Raw genomic sequence first — 16679 nt, 5'->3', positions numbered from 1 at the left:
CTGGTCACCTGTGCGTCTTATAAGAGTCCAAAATATTGTGTGTCTCAACAAGTATGACTAAAAGACCTTGAAGGGGAGAGACAATATTCAAGGAGTATTATATTAGGGCCACACGGGAAAGAAAAAAAAGTCATTCCAATATTAATTATTTTTTAAAGTTGTAATTTTGTGCAAATAAATGTTGATTTTTCTTTTTTTTTCCCACGAAAGTTATATTGTGTTGAACAAAATTCTCAATTTTATGACAATAAAGTGATTATTTTTGAGGCAAAAAGCTCATCGTTTTTTAAGAATAAAGACAGTTTGGGGGGGAAGGCTTGTGTTAATTTTTTAAAGAAAAATAAGATTTTATGATTTTTTTTCCCCTGAGGGAAAAAAAAGCTCCTTTTGATGTGAATGAAACCAGATTGTCTCCAAATAAAAAGTAGCTTTATTTTTTTTTTTGAAAAAGTAGGACAACGCCCGAACCCACAAAAACTAAACTACGATTTACAGTAGCGAGGGGTACATACGTCTGTGTGTGTGTGGCACACACGGGTCCAAAATTCACAATGCATAGCTGCACTGAACTCCAAGGACAAATGGGCACGCGTGATTTTAGGTGCAGGATAAAAAGTGCAGGAACGAAGTGGAAAAAAACCTGTATTGGAATTCTGTTGCTATGTCAAGAATATAAATTGGCGAACCAAAAAAGGAAATACAAAATAATAATAAAAAAAAAAAGAAGCTTAACATCGTCATACATAAAAAGGCTCCCAACACAGCAGCTCTGACATTGGTGGAAGCACATATTAAAAAAAAAAAAAAAAAAAATGCAGAGCTACCGTCTTGGATTACAGTTCAACACATTGTATGTGCTTCTTTAAAATACTGGTGAAGCTTGACTGGGATTGTCAGGACAGTACTTTTGCTTTTGAATTATATATATTTTTTTACACATAATACTGTAGAAAAAAAGAGGTTTGAATAAATAGATGAAGCAGAAATCAAGATTAGCTTGTGAGTCAAACACTGCTCTGGCTAAACTCACGGCCGTTATAAGAACTGGCACAACCCCGAATAAGACGCCATTGATGTCTCATGCAGTTTGTGGTAAAGTGCGAGGAGAGCTGAATGGGGGGGCGGGGGGTTGTTTTGTTCAAACTGCCAGAAACGTCATTTCAGCTTAACGCAGTATCAATCAGAAACCATCAAGTTCAAACATTTATAGAGTTGGACATATTTCTTCCCCCCCCAATTCGAATTTACTGCATTTCTCGAGCTAAATTATTGACTGCCATTGACAACTATAAAAGTGGAAGTTTTTTTGTTTTTGTTTTAGAAGGAGCAGAACTGCTTCTGTTTCCTTATACTTCCTTTGTGGGTCTATTCATGCCATACGATTTGTCACAATAGGCGAGATGAAACTGGCTTTTGGAGAGGAATTTGAAATAAAGTGCTCCCAAATACCTGTACACATTTTCAGCAAAAGCAATCTTAAATGGCATCTGTGTGTCGGAGACGATTTTTTTTGGTGGTCCTACTCATGATGACAAACATACCAAGCAAATTTCACATTAGTATGTGAAAATGTCTTTGGAGGGGGAGGAGACGTTTCACAACACTGCTACCAAATGCACATTTTCAAGAAAAGGGCCTGTTTTGTGGTCCTACTCACGACAGACATGCCTACCAAATTTCACACGGGAAAGTGAAAAGGCCTTTGAGAACTGACATGTGAAAAGACTGCTGGCAAATCGCCAAAAATGACTCTAAAATGGCAGACTTCCCGTACATTTTCACGCATCTATTCAGACTAAACATGCCTGCCAAATTCCACATGACAAAATGGAACCGATGTACCTAACGGAATTTTCAAAACACTGCTACCAAAATGTCAAACTTCTTGTGTGTATATCAATGACTTCAAACCTGCTTTATAACTCAACTGCCAAATGGCTGAGATTCAAGCTTGTCAGTTTCTGGCTAGAAATGTATACTTAGGGGAAAAAAAACAGCAGTTACAAGGCTGTCATTTGTGCGACATCTCGCCGTTGTCCACCTACCGAGCGCCACACCACCCGCCGCACCTCAGGGATCTCCTGTAAACGACGATTGTCCAGCCGGGAGCACCCGTAAAACGCGGTTTTGCTTACGTGCGGACTTGCTATGAGGAGAGGGAATGAAAGGAAGTGCTCCCGGGCAAGCGACAGTCTTATTTGGGCTTGAGCGAGTTCTTTGGTTTCAAGGCCTCGGCGGTCCTCAAAGGAGGCTGCAGTGGAAGATGCTGCTCTTTTTCCGTGGCTCCAGAATCTTCACTGCTTGGCTGCTCCCCTGAGGTGGGTTCCCGTCCTGTGGCAAAACACAAATGGTCAACATCTGGAATGTTCTGGAAAATCATGGGAGACCTCCGCCAAGGCTTACAATAGAATTCCCTTGGAAAATGGATTTTCACCTAAAGATGCCAGTAATAGTTTGTGAGCCCGCTACTGTTGTTTGATGACCTAGTGAAGGGGTGGGGGTGAAACCTGTAAATCGTAACGGCCATGCCAATCAGAGGTGCGGTTAAGACGGCCATATTAGTCTTGACCAATAAGAAGCGTTGTACTGAACAATAAATATTCTTCCAAAAAGAAAATGCAAAGTTCCCAGGAAAATGGGAACACTTGCTATGCTAATGCTAACCATTGTACCTTTTCGCCAAATGACAATCAAATGGTCATTCCAAATTAAAAGGGTGGACTTCCTGTCATCTCAGGCACGGGTTGTTGAGTCTCACATGAACAATATGCCGACCAAGTGTTGGTCTTATACAAACCACCGTGACAAACATGTTGGAAAATATTCAAGTCATTCCAAGCATCAGAACGGTTCTCCTTACCATTTTGTTGTCCATTTTGGATTTGATGTCTCTAGCGAGTGTCAAAAAGGCCTGCAAGTAGACGTGGTATCACATTCATGTGCAATACGCGTTTACTACGAGTCTTGCGAAAGGAGGTTTGGAACCTACGCTCTCCACGTTGACGTTGGCCTTCGCGCTCGTCTCCATGAACCTGATGCCATACTCTAAAGCCAGCTTGAAGGAAATTGCATGGAATCACATTAGGATGATTTCGAATATATCCCTCAAAACAGGGGAAAAAAATAGTCTTGCCTTGAGATACAAGTTTAAATTGTTCCCTGACCACACTTGTAACTCAAAACACATCATCTTTACCCAATGAAATGTGTGCATTTGTTTATTTTTTAAATAAGCAAAAGCAGCACTTTATAACATTGTACTTTGTAAAAGTCGTAATAGAATGACACAGTTTGTGCATTTAACGCTGCAGTCCAAATCTTCGTGTTGCTCAAGCTCCTAGCTCATATCTCAAGGCACCACCGTGTCATCTCTCAGCGTGTTTCTTACCTTTTCGCCCCGATCTTTGGACACCTGTCGCTTGTCATTGATGTCACATTTATTGCCGAGAACCATCTTCTCAACATCAGATGACGCATGCTGCAACAAAATTGAGATAAAGTCACAGTCCAAAAAGATGTGGGGTTATTATTATTTATTTTTTTAGAAATGTCTTTTTTTAAATTGCAATGTTACAATATTAACCCCCCAATTAACAGGGGGGGATTAAATTCAAAATCTCTGCAAAATACAACAAGAACCATATACTTTTTTAAGAACAAGACAATTTGGGCCATTCAAAACCGAAAAGCAGAATTGAAAAAGGAAAGGGAATAAATACCTCCTCTATGTTCCTTATCCAGTTCTTGATATTTTCAAAAGACTTCTCATTGGTGATGTCATAGACGAGCATGATTCCCTGTAGAAAAAGGTGGCAAAGGTTCGTGAAGCTCAAAAACGAAACCTGCAATCACTTTAAAATGTGCTCAGTTTTTAACCCCAATTTAAAACGGTTACAATGTGTCTCATCAAAATACCCAAAGGAACAAGAATGACAGACTCTTGTTTTTCTTTCATCTGGTTTCCAAAGGCCGCAATGCTATGTGGTGTGTGACAACGATGGACTGAGCGATTCTGTACTGACCATGGCTCCTCTGTAGTAGGCTGTTGTGATTGTTCGGAAGCGCTCTTGACCGGCTGTATCCCTGGGTTAGAAAAACAAAATCAAAATGGATGGTGTCATATGTTGTCGACACCCGTTTCCCGACATTTCTTGAGCCAAGGCGCACATTTTACATTTGAAAAATGTCACTATGAAGTGAAATAATGATGACTTTGTCTGAATGTATTCACAAACTGATAAACAATTTAGGGGTGAATTAAATGAGTAGACAATTTCTCTCATCAAATAAAATTTGGTCGGTGACTTCGTGGAACATTACGTTGTTGTAAACATCAATGAGCAAAGGCAGGAACTGACACCGCTTATTCTCGACGAAATAATAAGCAGCATTGGTATCATGAGACTCACCATATCTGCAACTTGATCTTCTTGCCGTCCAGCTCTATTGTCCTTATCTTGAAATCTATGCCTAGAGGGACGATCGCACACGTCAATCATAGCAGTTTACTCGCTCGACAGTCACTAACTGGTATTATTAACAGCCTCAGAATTGAAATGTAGACGGAAATCATTCCGTCTGATATTTGGCGTTAGCGCCAACAGCTAATCGTTGCGCTCACCGCACGCACTTGACTTTATAACAGCTGACAGCTTGCGGGCAACAGGAATGCTAACCACCGGCGAATGTTTTTTATAAGGTTCATAATGTACACTGGTGACAACTATTCAATTGACAATGTCAATTGAGCGTCATTAGCCCGCCAGCAAATAGACCACATCGGTGGGAGTACTATTCAAACGTGCCATGTGAAATGAACTTTATATGTACCTATGGTCGATATGAACGTAGAATTAAAGGCGTCCTCGGAGAACCTGAATAGGACGCACGTCTTTCCGACCCCGGAGTCTCCAATTAATAGAAGTTTAAACAAATAGTCGTACGTCTTCGCCATAGTTGTTGATATTAAGTGCGGAAGTGACGCGCCCGGCGAAGCACACGCACGTCATCCAATAAAAAACCTACCACGACACCTTTAAGGCTTGGAGGATAACTGCATCACATGGACCCCTTGAACGAGGAGGCCCTTTTTACTGGAAATAACTCAACTGGCACACAGAGGTTGCAGAAGTACAACACTCAATCTTTGTCCCTAAATGTGAGCTGAAACCTATTTACTCATTTTAAAGTAATTAAGTATGGCCTCTGCATGTCAATCATGTGCACGACCCATTTCTATTGGCACAACTAGAACCGCTCACTATATAGTTTTCCTCTTTTAATACCCAAAGAATGACTTTTCAGATTAGATTTTTCTATAGAAGCCTTTATTTGTAGGCTGGCATAAGGCACAATGCATTTGCCATGACTCATTCTTCGATTAACCATCAAACTATTCTCCTGTATAAAACTATGAATGGGAAACATCTTGATCATCTGAAACAAACTATTGTGCCATTGTAAATATTCCCTGCTACAGGTTCTAATTTATCAACTTGATATCAGTCAATAAATCAAAATCTCATCATTGTTTTTATGTTGGTCATTCATACGGGTTGAAAAAGGAATTAGCCCATTATGACAAAGGAGTAGAGCCATATGAGAGTACGGTAATCAATTTTTTTGTGCTGATCATAATCTCTCCAGGGGACATAATTTTTCTACCCAGAAAAAAAGTCATTGTGCATTGTAAAATCAATATCAAAATCACCATTGCTGAAAATGTTCAGCATATCTGGAATATTCCACAGATGGGCAAATGGTCAGTCATAAACAACAACATCGTGATTGTCATCCTTGTCAGGTTTTATTCAACAAAATTGTTCAGCGCTAAAATTTGATACCATATGGACCCAAAACCATTATAAAAAGGGGGTATGGGGAGGAAAACAAATAACCATAAATATATAAAAAGGACTAAATGTGTTACTATCATTGTGGTAATTGTTGGGCTGAAATGGAGGGAATGTGTTGCTCTTTCACAAAACTTTGTCGGAATTGCTTCTTCTCTGTGGTGTCTTTACAAGCTATTGAGCTCTTGCAGTGTTTGGTCCAGGACTTGGTGCATTCCTAAGTTTTCCTCTTTTGCATGCGATAGACTATCTGCAGTAGGGGAAAATGAGGGGGGGTCAGACATACAACGTAATGACACAAGGTCACAGTCAAAAGCAAAACTAAATATCGCAAAAAGCAGAAATATAGGAGACAGGGTAAAATGAAAGATGTCTTTATTGAGCGTTAAGAGGAAAAAAGAGCGCTACGGAGAGAAAAGGCACTTCCCCACCATTGCTGCCACCAGGCCAGGAGACAAAAAGAGCAAAAGTGAAAATAGAGCAGCAGCTGTGGCCAAGGGGCTTTTTATTTTTATTTTTTACAATGTGTTCATATCATTGAGGGCATGGTCCAGCTCCTCGCTGATAGCCTTGTAACTCAGCTTCTGATTGTACAGTTCGTCTGAAGGTCAGAAAGCAGGCGGACAGAAAAGCAGGACCAGAGGGGAAGAAAAAACGAGAAAAAGGAAAATGACAAGTCAGGTTTAGAGGGGGGGAAAAAAGGAGATGAGGAAAACTGACACATGAAGAAATGTTTGAAGAAAACAAACCTTCCAAGTCATCTATGGACTTTTCCAGCTTGGCCACTGTCCTTTCTGCAAATTCCGCACGGGTTTCCGCCTTTGAAAACAAACAAACGCATAAAAAAAAGCAAAAGAACCTTACAAGACAGCCAGAATGGACTTCTGAGTGAAAAAAGAATTCAGCCATTCACTAACCTCCTTCAGTCTGTCACTCAGGACCTTGATCTCCTCCTCGTATTTGTCTTCTTTCTCCGAGTACTACAAAGACAAGAAAACACACGTCAAACAAAATGCACTTTGGAGTTACGCTATGTTTAGCTCTCATTTGATGGTGTGGGGGCGAAAAAAGTACTTCGGAGCTAAGCCGTGCGTGAAATTGGGGATAATTTGGGCAAATTTCCTCACCCACACACCCCCACGAAAGCGGAAATAAGACAATTCTTGCCTTGTCGGACTGGGCCTCAAGGGACTTCAGGTTGTTGGTGACATTCTTCAGTTCTTCCTCCAGGTCGCTACACTTCCTGTTGGGGGCCAAAGACAACAACGTGACTGTTTCTGATGCGTTACGGGGAGTCCGCTTTTAAAAAAAAACAGCGGCGGGATTTTCGTTTGATTTCATTTTAAAGCCACTTTTGTTTTCTCTGCTTTGCTTCTGAATGGCGTGAACTGTTGCGTTTGTACATTCTTCTGGGTGCCGAGTCCTTGCGTTCATGAAGCTGATTGAGTTCCCTTCTGTACGAAATGCGCTATACATAAATGTGCCTTGCCTTGCTGTTTATTTGGGAGTGTTTAATGATTGAAGAAAACCTCGCAATCAACAAATCAGCAATCAAGAGTGAGCTTTAGAAAACGCAGAGCTAGTTCTTGGGTACTGATTAACTTGAAGGGCTACTAGTTTGATCTCCGCCTCCAAGGCACCGTATAAGCAGTTTTGCATCAAAATGTATATCAAAAGTGTTCTGCAAAGACAAACAATATATATATAGATATATATCTATATATATATATATATATCGAGTCGTGACCTCTGCAGCTGCTTCAGGTTTAACGTATGTCATTTACTGGTTATTCATACTGTGTTTAGAAAATGTTTTTACTATAAATATTTACATTTGTGGGACTGAAATCAGAGGAGTTGGAATTTTAAATTAAGCAATGATAATTCAACTAGCAAAATGGCTGTTAACTAATTTGGTAAGTTGTGCATTCATTGATTAATTGTTGCAACCCTGGCAAAAGTAGCACAATTGATCAAATCTCTTACACTTCTGCAACCTCTGCCCTCTCCTCGGCTCTCTCAAGGTCGCTCTCGAGGATCACCATCTTACGAGCCACCTATTGACACACACACACATGTATGAAAGCGGAAATAACACACACACACACACACACACACACACGCACACTGGAACACAGCTTGCAGATGACTCATCGTACCTCCTCATATTTGCGGTCGGCCTCCTCTGCGATGTGTTTGGCCTCCTTGAGCTGCAGCTCCTGGATCTCCATCTTCTCCTCATCCTTCATAGCTCTGTTCTCCACCACCTTCATGCCCCTGGAAACGGCAGCGGCGACCAACATAGAGCAAATTAATTGAATATTCTTGCTTTACCATTAACATTGAACTGCAAAGGGCAGCAGACATCAATTAGATGTGTATATTTTTGAATTTGGCCTTTTTATAAATTATATGAAACATTAATAATAAATAACTGGCGTAACGCTGTGTATCATAAACATGGGCCCGCACAACACCGAGGAGCAACCATGTACCATAGACCGAACACTAATCACTATTAGCATTCATGCATGATCTTTCATACTGCACAGGGAAGTTGTTTACAATATGCAATCAGACTCCTCACTTTCATTTATTCAAAAACTGCTCATGCCGTTTTGGTTTGAAACGAAGCTCAAATGGGCTACCATTAGAGAAAAAAAAAAGCTTATGTTTTGCATGTTAGCTAGATGCTAACAGGAGATGGGCTAATGGTGTACAACAAGCGCTAAATTGTAACAAAACCAAACTTGCTAGCCAAACGCCGACAGGATATGAGCTCATGCCGTGTTAAAAGTGCCTGAGGATAAGGCGAAACCTTTGGGCAAAATCGTAAGAGTATATGATCTTGTGCTGTCTGGCAAATGCAAAAAGCAAACATAAATAAACCCGTTTGCCAAATGCTAAAAGTTAATGCTCTTATGATGTGTTACGTATGCAAAAATGTAATGGAAATAAACATGTTAGCCAAATGCTAACAGGAAATGCTCTTATGGTGTGCCGCATAGACAAGAGATGGAAATGATTCGACACAAAACTGTGACGCGATATTTTTTCTAGCGCTTGGGGATCATGCCATCACCTTTCGCTCTCATCCGCCGCCTTCTCTGCCTCCTCCAGCTTCTGGAGAGCCGTGCCCAGCCTCTCTTGGGCCCGGTCCAGCTCCTCCTCCACCAGCTGGATCCTGCGGTTAAGGGATGCCACATCGCCTTCCGCCTACCGCGGCAGAAGGAGGGAGGGACGGAGAGTCAGAGTTGAAACGGGAAACATGGCTTTGTCCGGAAAAGGACATTGTGAGGACCACCAGAACTACCCGGAATACCCCCCCCCCCCTCCACTAGTTCTTCCTCAGGTGACTGATTGCTTCACGCAAATGCGTGACATCACTCGGAATTCCTGAACATTGACCTACTGCCGATGGCCTACAAACGGGACCGCTGGTGATGCAACCCGACAGACTTCGGCTGGGGTCACGATAGCCGTTACCGTGAGCCCCCCCTCACTCCTTTTCCTCAACCTGGATGTTAGGGATGGTTCATTGTTGGGGCCTGTTTCCTGTGACGCCGATAACACAGTTTGGCGGCCACTTCCTGTCAAGGACTGGGTGTCCACCATTTATAGTGTTTAAAATATAATAATAAACAATAAATATATCAATAAAATAGTCAATGTACATAAGTGAATTATTTTCTATTTTTATTTCGCAATTTCAAACACAAATGGAACAGATAATCTCTATTTATTAATGAACAAATTTGATTTTTTTGTGTTGAAAAGTACAGAAAAAAGATTTTCTTCAATATATGTATAGGACAATACAGTTTTATTCGACAAATTAAATTGTGAAGAGTTAAAACTAGAAATGAACATTTCTTTTATAAATATATAGAAAAAATTTATTTTTTTAAATTGGGATTCCGCCTGATTCAACTGCAACAGAGGAATTTCTGACCGAAATTGACATTCCACACACTTATGAGTACCCACAGCAGTGTTCCGTCTGTCTTTTTTTTCTTCCATTGATCAATACATCCCAACCGAATGGATTGCAGCTTACAACACACTTTACATAACACACGCAGAATAAGAGAAGAAAAGGTCCCCGGTTTCTTCTTCCACGCCAGAAGACTTTTACGTTTTCAAAAAAAAATGATAGGGTGGGGCTTCTGCTGTAAAACTGCATTTTGAGATAAAAGCATCGTGCTTTTGGCATATCGTGGGCTCCGGCTTCGTGAACAGTAATTTTTTTTTTTAAATAGCGAAAAAGGTTGGTTTTTTTTTTAGGGCGAAAAGCTCACTTTTTCTCGCAGCTCCCTCTCTGTGTCCAACTCCCTTTGGACGGCCATTGCGCGTTCATCCGCCTCATCAACTTGCTGCTGCAGGGTTTGAATTTTCTTCTTTACAGTCTCCATTGTTCTCCTCGAATTCCCCGACCAACAACGCAGAGAACCAGCAACAACGAGCCTCCGAGCTCACCAAAATGACGATTTTTTGCGGCCGCTAAGCCTTCCACACAAACTTTTTTTCTTGCGGAAAACTTTTTTTTTTCTCCTTTCTGCTTTTTCTGCTCCTCCCCGGGCAGGAAATAAGGGACGTTGCGGGAAGCGTGGAGATGTGCAAGGAGGGAGGGAGGTGGGAGGCGATGCAGGGAAATATATGGCCAGATCCGCCAATCCTGCGAAGAGTTTTGGGTGCGGGTGACGACACGGGTCGCAAAATGGGAGGAAGTTTCTTTCTTTTTTTGCGTCGGTGTGAGCATGCGCAAAGGGAAAGGTGACCAAAGTCCGCCTTCCGTGCGAGTGGGTGTGCAATAGTTTGGCAAGTGTGGACTTATAAGGCGAATGCATTTTTGTGTTCTGATTAAAGGGGCGTGTTTTTGGGAGAGGGGCGTCTGATATGATTCAGGAGCTGATTCATTACATGGGAAAGGAGTGACATCATTGTCTCGGTGGGGTGATGACTGGGAAGGGAAGTCTCCTTTGTGTGTGTGTGTGTGTGTGTGTATGGGGGGGGGGGGGGTTGTAATCCTCATTCAAGTGGGCTTGTTGACCCTCCACACCTTTGTGGAATGTCTATTGAGTTGGGCCAGCAGGCATCAGGCGGCAACGCGTTTACTCCCTTGGCCCTTCACCCAGTCAGCCGCACTCCTTTTCCTTCCTCATTTTTGCTTTCGTCCCACATTTTTGTAATCCTCCTCTGCAGAGTCAATGAGGAAATAAGCTCCGACGCCCATTTTTCATGGCCAGTTCTGAAAACGGTCGCTCGACTCTGCCTGTACTGGACGTCAAAGGACGTCAAAACAAAAATCCTAATAATAATCTGGGTCTGCAAGTGTTACTTAAGCGTCCATGCTTCCATATCTTGCAAGGGGATCCCAATCCAACATAGTCCAACATAGACATGGTCTCCTGGCTTGTCCCCGAGGCCTGCTGCCTCCGGTGGGACATGCACACACAACACTTCAGCAGCGAAGCGTCCGGGACGCATCCTAACCCGACACCCAAGCCGCCTCATCTGGCTCGTGTCAACGCGTAGGAGCAGCGCCTCGACTCTGAGTCTCACCTTATTTCTAAGGGAGAGCCCCAACACCCTGCGGAGGTAACCCCTTTCGGCCGCTTGTATCCGGGTTCTCATTCTTTTGGTCAGCACTCATGACCATACGTAAGGGTAAGAACATAGATCGAATGGTAATGATCAGATGTTCCCAATTGACCTTGCTGGCTTGTGTGTGTGTGTGTTTGTGTGCATGGAGGCGGGCGGTACTGCTTAAAAGGGAATACGTGTAAACTGACCTTTCAACTTTAGGCCCCTTTCCCTGACGCTTTCACTGAATAACAAATGTAGTTTGTTCCCATATACAGCGGTGAATTGAGATATGATTTATTCTGACACCACGCTTATGACTCCAAAAAAATATTTTCCCCTTAAAATGAATGGGAATGCCTTTATTCCATTCCAAACTCCCGCCCAAAAAACAACAAAACACATGTTTTAATTAGGAAAATATTCTCCGATACTTTCCTGCCCACATGTGTTGCTGCACCATTTGTGTTCAGATATCCATGACTCAAAAGGTCATATACTGTAGATGCTCCAAGTTGGCATCAGCTCAGCATGCTAGTTCATTAGCATCTTACCATCTGAAGTTAGTCAAAACAAAAAATCGGATGCTCAATGGTTCGTGTCGAGTAAACCTTGGAAGTCGGGTCAGTGGTATCTAAAGGCACGACCGCAACACAGGGAGTTGCTCCTGAGAGAATTTCGGGTCATGTTGTCTGGAACCCCCAAAATCTTTCACCAGAATGAATGAACATTAGGTTTTGTAAAAAAAAAAAAAAAGAAATCTGCATTCTACAAGAGTACAGCTCATAAAAAGGAACATCCCAACCTCGAATTCAATGTTCTTGACTTTGATATATTGTGTGCGAGTGTGGAACATGACTAACTCACGTATGCTCCAAATAAGGCCCAAAAATTGATTTCATTGGACTGTGCAGTGTTTGCCTTAGCTCGCATTCCTGGCATTCCTCTTCAACTGCAGGCTGGCCCGGTTTTGTCTGCGCTTGAGACAAAGAGTGCCAAGAACCCTCAACAAGAAAGTTTATGCTGCCCCCGTACTCACCCCCCCCCCAAAAAAAGACAGAGAATCCTTCTCATTGTTTGTTTGTTTGCTTGGAGCCTGCAGCACAACTACAACAACAAAAAGATGTATGCTTGACTAATGTGTTCTTTTTGGGGGTTTTAATTTTAATCTCATGAAATTAGATTTTATATGTTTTAAATATACCTGTATATATATATAGAGAGAGAGAGAGATTTGATTCTCTCTCTCTCTCTTTCTCAATATATATATATTGAGTTATACTTTTACTCTGAGGCTCTGTGCAAACGTGGCTATTGATACCGCAACTGCGCGTTCCCTCATGTGGAAAATACGCCTCGGGTGGCATCGCGTCAGGGCCAACTCACGTCTGCGGCCTTCTTCTCCGACAGCTCCAGTTTCTCTTGAGCGTCCTTCAGAGCCTCCGAGTATTTGTCCAGCTCATCTTCTGTTCCCTTCAGCTTCTTCTGCAGAGCCAGCAGGTCATCCTCCAGCTGAAACATCAGTCAGGCGTCACTGCGGATCACTCAGTGGCGAAAGAAACCACAGCCAATCATCTGTCATCGCATCGTAAGCTAGGAAGAGGTGGAGAAGGAGCAGGGTTGCTCCCAAAAGTACTCTTGTTGTATTTTACTGTGAAACAACGGCCATAATAAAGTATTTCATCAACTGGGAGTTTTTTGCATTGTCAACGGTTGTATTTATTGATGTTTATTTATTATGTATTTATTTGTTTACTTATTTACTGTATTTATTTTTACAATCAATGATATTTTGTTTTTTTTATTTTTGATGGCTTTAAGCATTTATCTGCCAAGGGGCAGGCATCCATTAGAGCCGAGGGATCTATTTGATTTTTTTTATAATAGGAAACAATAAGCATCTTACATTGAATCATTTGTTTGGGGTTTTGAGGGTGGCAAGAGTGGGAAAATGATTGCGGTCAATTATTTGTGTAGCATTTATTTAAATTAACAAGCAGACTATTTTGAGGGAATATATATATATATACACAGTATATATAAAAAAGAACCACTACTCTAGAAGGAGGTGTTTATTTATTTTTAGTGGATGACGCACCCGGTACCAAGCTAATGCGCTCAGCCATGAACTCATTGTTCTATGCGCGAACAATAACATCCATGAACCCATTTTCAAGGGATGGCCGTTGTTTTAGATAATACAGCCTTTACAAATGTTCGACTCTCAAAGTTGGGGATCGCAAACATTTCTTGCCTCCTTTCCAGCCCACTTGCGTCAGGGGCCGAGCTGGGCAGAGACCCGCCAGACGGAGCTGCACTTGGCCTCGGTGGAGGTCCGCACCCCATTCAGTGTGCTATTCTGGTTTAATAGTGGTTACAGATCCACACTGCCAACGTGGCAGAACATCCAGTGGCTTCACGAAAGGACTTTGGTGGCGTCGACCCTCCAAAGCGCAGCCGGCGGACGCCGATGCCGTATTTTTTTGTCATCGGCCGCACGCTCGAGTCTGGCCAAGAATAGCTAAGAAAGCGCAAACAAACGCTCCGTGCTCTAGAATTTCATGCTGACTCTTGCCGATGTGGAAGATGAGCTCGGTGGGCCACCGAGTGCTCCCTTAAGGAGGTCGGTGGGGGAAGAGGGGGGGCTTCCACTTGATTTCATGCAAGCTCCTGGCTTTGTTGGTGAATCTCTGTCATTCCTGGCACCCCACTGTGTTGACAGCGTCTCCCACCGAGCAGTAATTCTCTTTTTTTAGCCACCTCGGAGATACGCTTACATCTCCGCGCTCCACTTTGCTCCTATCGAGTGGCCTTTTGTCAAAGGGAGGCGCGGGCCACATCGCGGGTCGCTCGACCGGGAACTTCCACAGCCATGCTAATCGTTCACAAAATGTGATAAGTATCCACAGCCGTCATTCATCTGAGAGGCTGTTTGCGTGCCTCGCCGCGTTCTGCCTTCATTCGACGACTTTACGATTTGTGGCAGATGATGCGCGCAACAACTACGCTTTTGAACGACTCAACGTGAACAATAGCATCTATGAACCGCATTCATTACGGACACGCTGTTCTTTTTTTTATGTGAACAAATGTGAGTCATGCATTTATTTTTTTATTGGCGAACGATGCCGCCAACTATTTAACGGGATGAACAATAGCGCGTAGGAACTGCCATCGTTGGAGTGACGACCCATTTTGGGTTGCGGATGGGTCAAGGGACGCCTTATTTCAATCACTCCCATTTTGCGAGACGCGACTTTGAATATCTTCCGTAAGATTGCAACGAATATGCGCCGAGCAAAGAACGTCGAGCGTGAAGTTCAAGCCACCTGTTTGCATTTGTCCTCCGCCGACTTCTGGTCCGTCTCGGCCTGCTCCGCCCGGTCTAAGGCGTTCTCCTTGTCCAACTTCAGCATCTGCATCTTCTTCTTGATGGCCTCCATGGCGTCGGGTCTGTCGGGCGTCGGTCAAGTAGGAGGGGTGAAAAGAGATTGCCGAGGGCTCCGAGGAGCTAGAAAAGAGAAGAGGAGAGAGGAGCTCGTCAGAGGACGAAGGGGAGGATGCACGGAGTGAAGGTCCGCCGGATTTAAAGTGGAGACAACCTCGGTTCCCCGGTGACAACCCCGACATGTCCACCCCTCTTCCCTCCTCCCTTTCTCTAGTCTGCAACATATTCTGCAAGCCTCCCCACCTCCCTCCCTCCCTCCCTCCCCTAATATAAACTTCTCAAATGCTTCTGGAGAAGCAACGTGGTGGAGATGTTTTGGCAGCACACGTCCTTATTTGGATCACTGCTCACCTCCTCCCCCACTTTTGGCGCACGTGTTCTCCTTTGGGAATGTTGAGACGGACGTCAATACCGCAGTTGGTTAGAAAAGACATTGTTTTCATTCCGTATGGAAAAAACAAAAACACAATCAATCCGTGCCATCTGATTAAGGGTGGTGTTAAGTGGCCAAAGGCAGTTGGCACACTCCAGCTAACTAATAAGTAGTGACAGCATTTGCCGTTTTTTTGCCTAATGGTTAAAAGGAGGGAAGCATTCATTTGTCATTGGTGGATGCCACCACACCTGCCAACTGTTTCCAGGCCTTAGCAGCTTACGCTTATGTAATTACAGTCAACATCTTTTTTTTTTCCTGATGGGGGGAAAAAGGAGGTGTTATTTAGTGTTTATTGTGGTAAGTGGATGACACAGCTGATGACGGACTACTTGATGGCCTACGCAATTGATCGTTATTCATTTGAGAAGAAGGAAAGGAGAACGAGGGAGGGCCGGGAGGCTATTTGGGGGGAGGCATTTATTAGTCCAAAGTACTTGGCGACTAGTTGATGGGCTCCATGATTAGCTCGAGTAATTGACTACCGCCCGTTCCTCTTTTTCATGATGGTAAGACAGAAGCCTCTTTTTGTCATTATGGACTTTGTAGGATATTTTCTTGAGAGATTTTGCAAATGGTCCTGCTTCTCATATATTCCTGCACAACAACAACCAAAACAGTGACGAATATTTATCGCAAGCAGGAAGTTAGTCCCTGGTTTTGTGTGTGTGTGTGTGTGTGTGTGTGTGTGTGTGTGTGTGCGCGCGGGCGTAACATTAGCGTTCATGTGTGATGGCTTTCGGCTTGTACATGCCAGCTGCCATGGAGCTAAAAATAAAGCTCATAAGAAAAGTGGCCAGTGACCATATAAGCGATATTTCAATATCAACTCGCGTTCACCCCGTCGTCGCCTATGAGAATCAATTCAAACAATTTTTCCTCTCGCGTCACACAAAATATTGCATTTGGTATTCATTAGTTACGTTTCAATCTTATAGAGCAATTCGCATGGCTTCTCCATCTTTCCTGTTCATCTCTTTGAGAGATGTTTTTATGTTACTGTATTTTCCACACTAAAAGGTGCACTGGATTATGAGGCGCACCTTCAGTGAATGGCCTATTTTGTCATTTTTTTCATACATCGGGCGAACCGCATTATAAGACGCAATTTACAATGCATCCACTAGATGGAGCTACGCTCAAGGAAAAGCCAACAGAACGATGAGATGTCAGTAAAACTTATGCAGCGACACAGGTCGACATATTACCGTAATGAGCATACACAAGGCGCATCAGATTTTAGGCCCGCTGTGAGCTTTTAAGAAAATCAAAGGCTTTTAGGTGCGCCTTTGAGTGCGGAAAATACGGTATTAATTGATGATTTTAACTCTTTTTTTCTTCTTCTTCTTCTTTTAATATGTCA

At 42.9% G+C, this 16679-nt stretch overlaps 2 protein-coding genes across 6 annotated transcripts; both read right to left on the bottom strand.

The window, feature by feature from the left end:
• Positions 1–407: 407 nt before the first annotated feature.
• LOC127616286 (ras-related protein Rab-8A-like) lies at positions 408–4999 on the bottom strand. 2 transcript variants are annotated; one of them, XR_007967086.1, is made up of 9 exons: positions 4831–4999; positions 4410–4470; positions 4023–4083; positions 3720–3797; positions 3389–3478; positions 2990–3055; positions 2861–2911; positions 1391–2331; positions 408–1351 (listed from the first exon to the last, which is right to left on the bottom strand). XR_007967086.1 is itself a non-coding variant. In XM_052087790.1 (8 exons), exons 1-8 carry the CDS (start codon positions 4952–4954, stop codon positions 2242–2244), a joined length of 621 nt encoding a protein of 206 aa, XP_051943750.1. In that variant the 5' UTR covers positions 4955–4999; the 3' UTR covers positions 408–2241. The 2 variants fall into 2 exon arrangements, 1 of the variants encoding a protein (XP_051943750.1); XM_052087790.1 differs by having other exon boundaries at positions 408–2331.
• A 785-nt stretch (positions 5000–5784) lies between these two features.
• On the bottom strand, positions 5785–15056 carry LOC127616292 (tropomyosin alpha-1 chain-like). Of its 4 annotated transcripts, none has more exons than XM_052087797.1 (9): positions 14765–15056; positions 12822–12947; positions 8935–9068; positions 8012–8129; positions 7839–7909; positions 7020–7095; positions 6770–6832; positions 6602–6671; positions 5785–6102 (listed from the first exon to the last, which is right to left on the bottom strand). In XM_052087797.1, the coding sequence occupies exons 1-9, from the start codon at positions 14876–14878 to the stop codon at positions 6020–6022; spliced, it is 855 nt and encodes a 284-aa protein (XP_051943757.1). In that variant the 5' UTR covers positions 14879–15056; the 3' UTR covers positions 5785–6019. The 4 variants fall into 4 exon arrangements, with proteins under 4 accessions (XP_051943757.1, XP_051943758.1, XP_051943756.1 ...); XM_052087796.1 differs by lacking the exon at positions 5785–6102 and adding an exon at positions 6211–6453 and having other exon boundaries at positions 14765–15055; XM_052087798.1 differs by lacking the exons at positions 12822–12947; positions 14765–15056 and adding an exon at positions 10151–10324.
• Positions 15057–16679: the final 1623 nt, after the last annotated feature.

Source organism: Hippocampus zosterae, chromosome 15, assembly GCF_025434085.1.
Source record: "Hippocampus zosterae strain Florida chromosome 15, ASM2543408v3, whole genome shotgun sequence".
NCBI lineage: Eukaryota > Metazoa > Chordata > Actinopteri > Syngnathiformes > Syngnathidae > Hippocampus > Hippocampus zosterae.
Note: the sequence above shows the minus strand (reverse complement) of the source record. Positions and strands in the feature narration are given on the sequence as shown.

Coding starts and splice junctions, on each gene's coding strand:
- LOC127616292 (XM_052087797.1), bottom strand. CDS start 14,878: ATGGAGGCCATCAAGAAGAAGATGCAGATGCTGAAGTTGGACAAGGAG. Junction 9,069..12,821: donor CGGAGAAGAAGGCCGCAGAC/GTGAGTTGGCCC, acceptor CTGCCGCGGTAG/GCGGAAGGCGATGTGGCATC. Junction 7,910..8,011: donor CCGACCGCAAATATGAGGAG/GTACGATGAGTC, acceptor GTGTGTCAATAG/GTGGCTCGTAAGATGGTGAT.
- LOC127616286 (XM_052087790.1), bottom strand. CDS start 4,954: ATGGCGAAGACGTACGACTATTTGTTTAAACTTCTATTAATTGGAGAC. Junction 3,798..4,022: donor CCTACTACAGAGGAGCCATG/GTCAGTACAGAA, acceptor CTTTTTCTACAG/GGAATCATGCTCGTCTATGA. Junction 3,479..3,719: donor GGATAAGGAACATAGAGGAG/GTATTTATTCCC, acceptor ATTTTGTTGCAG/CATGCGTCATCTGATGTTGA.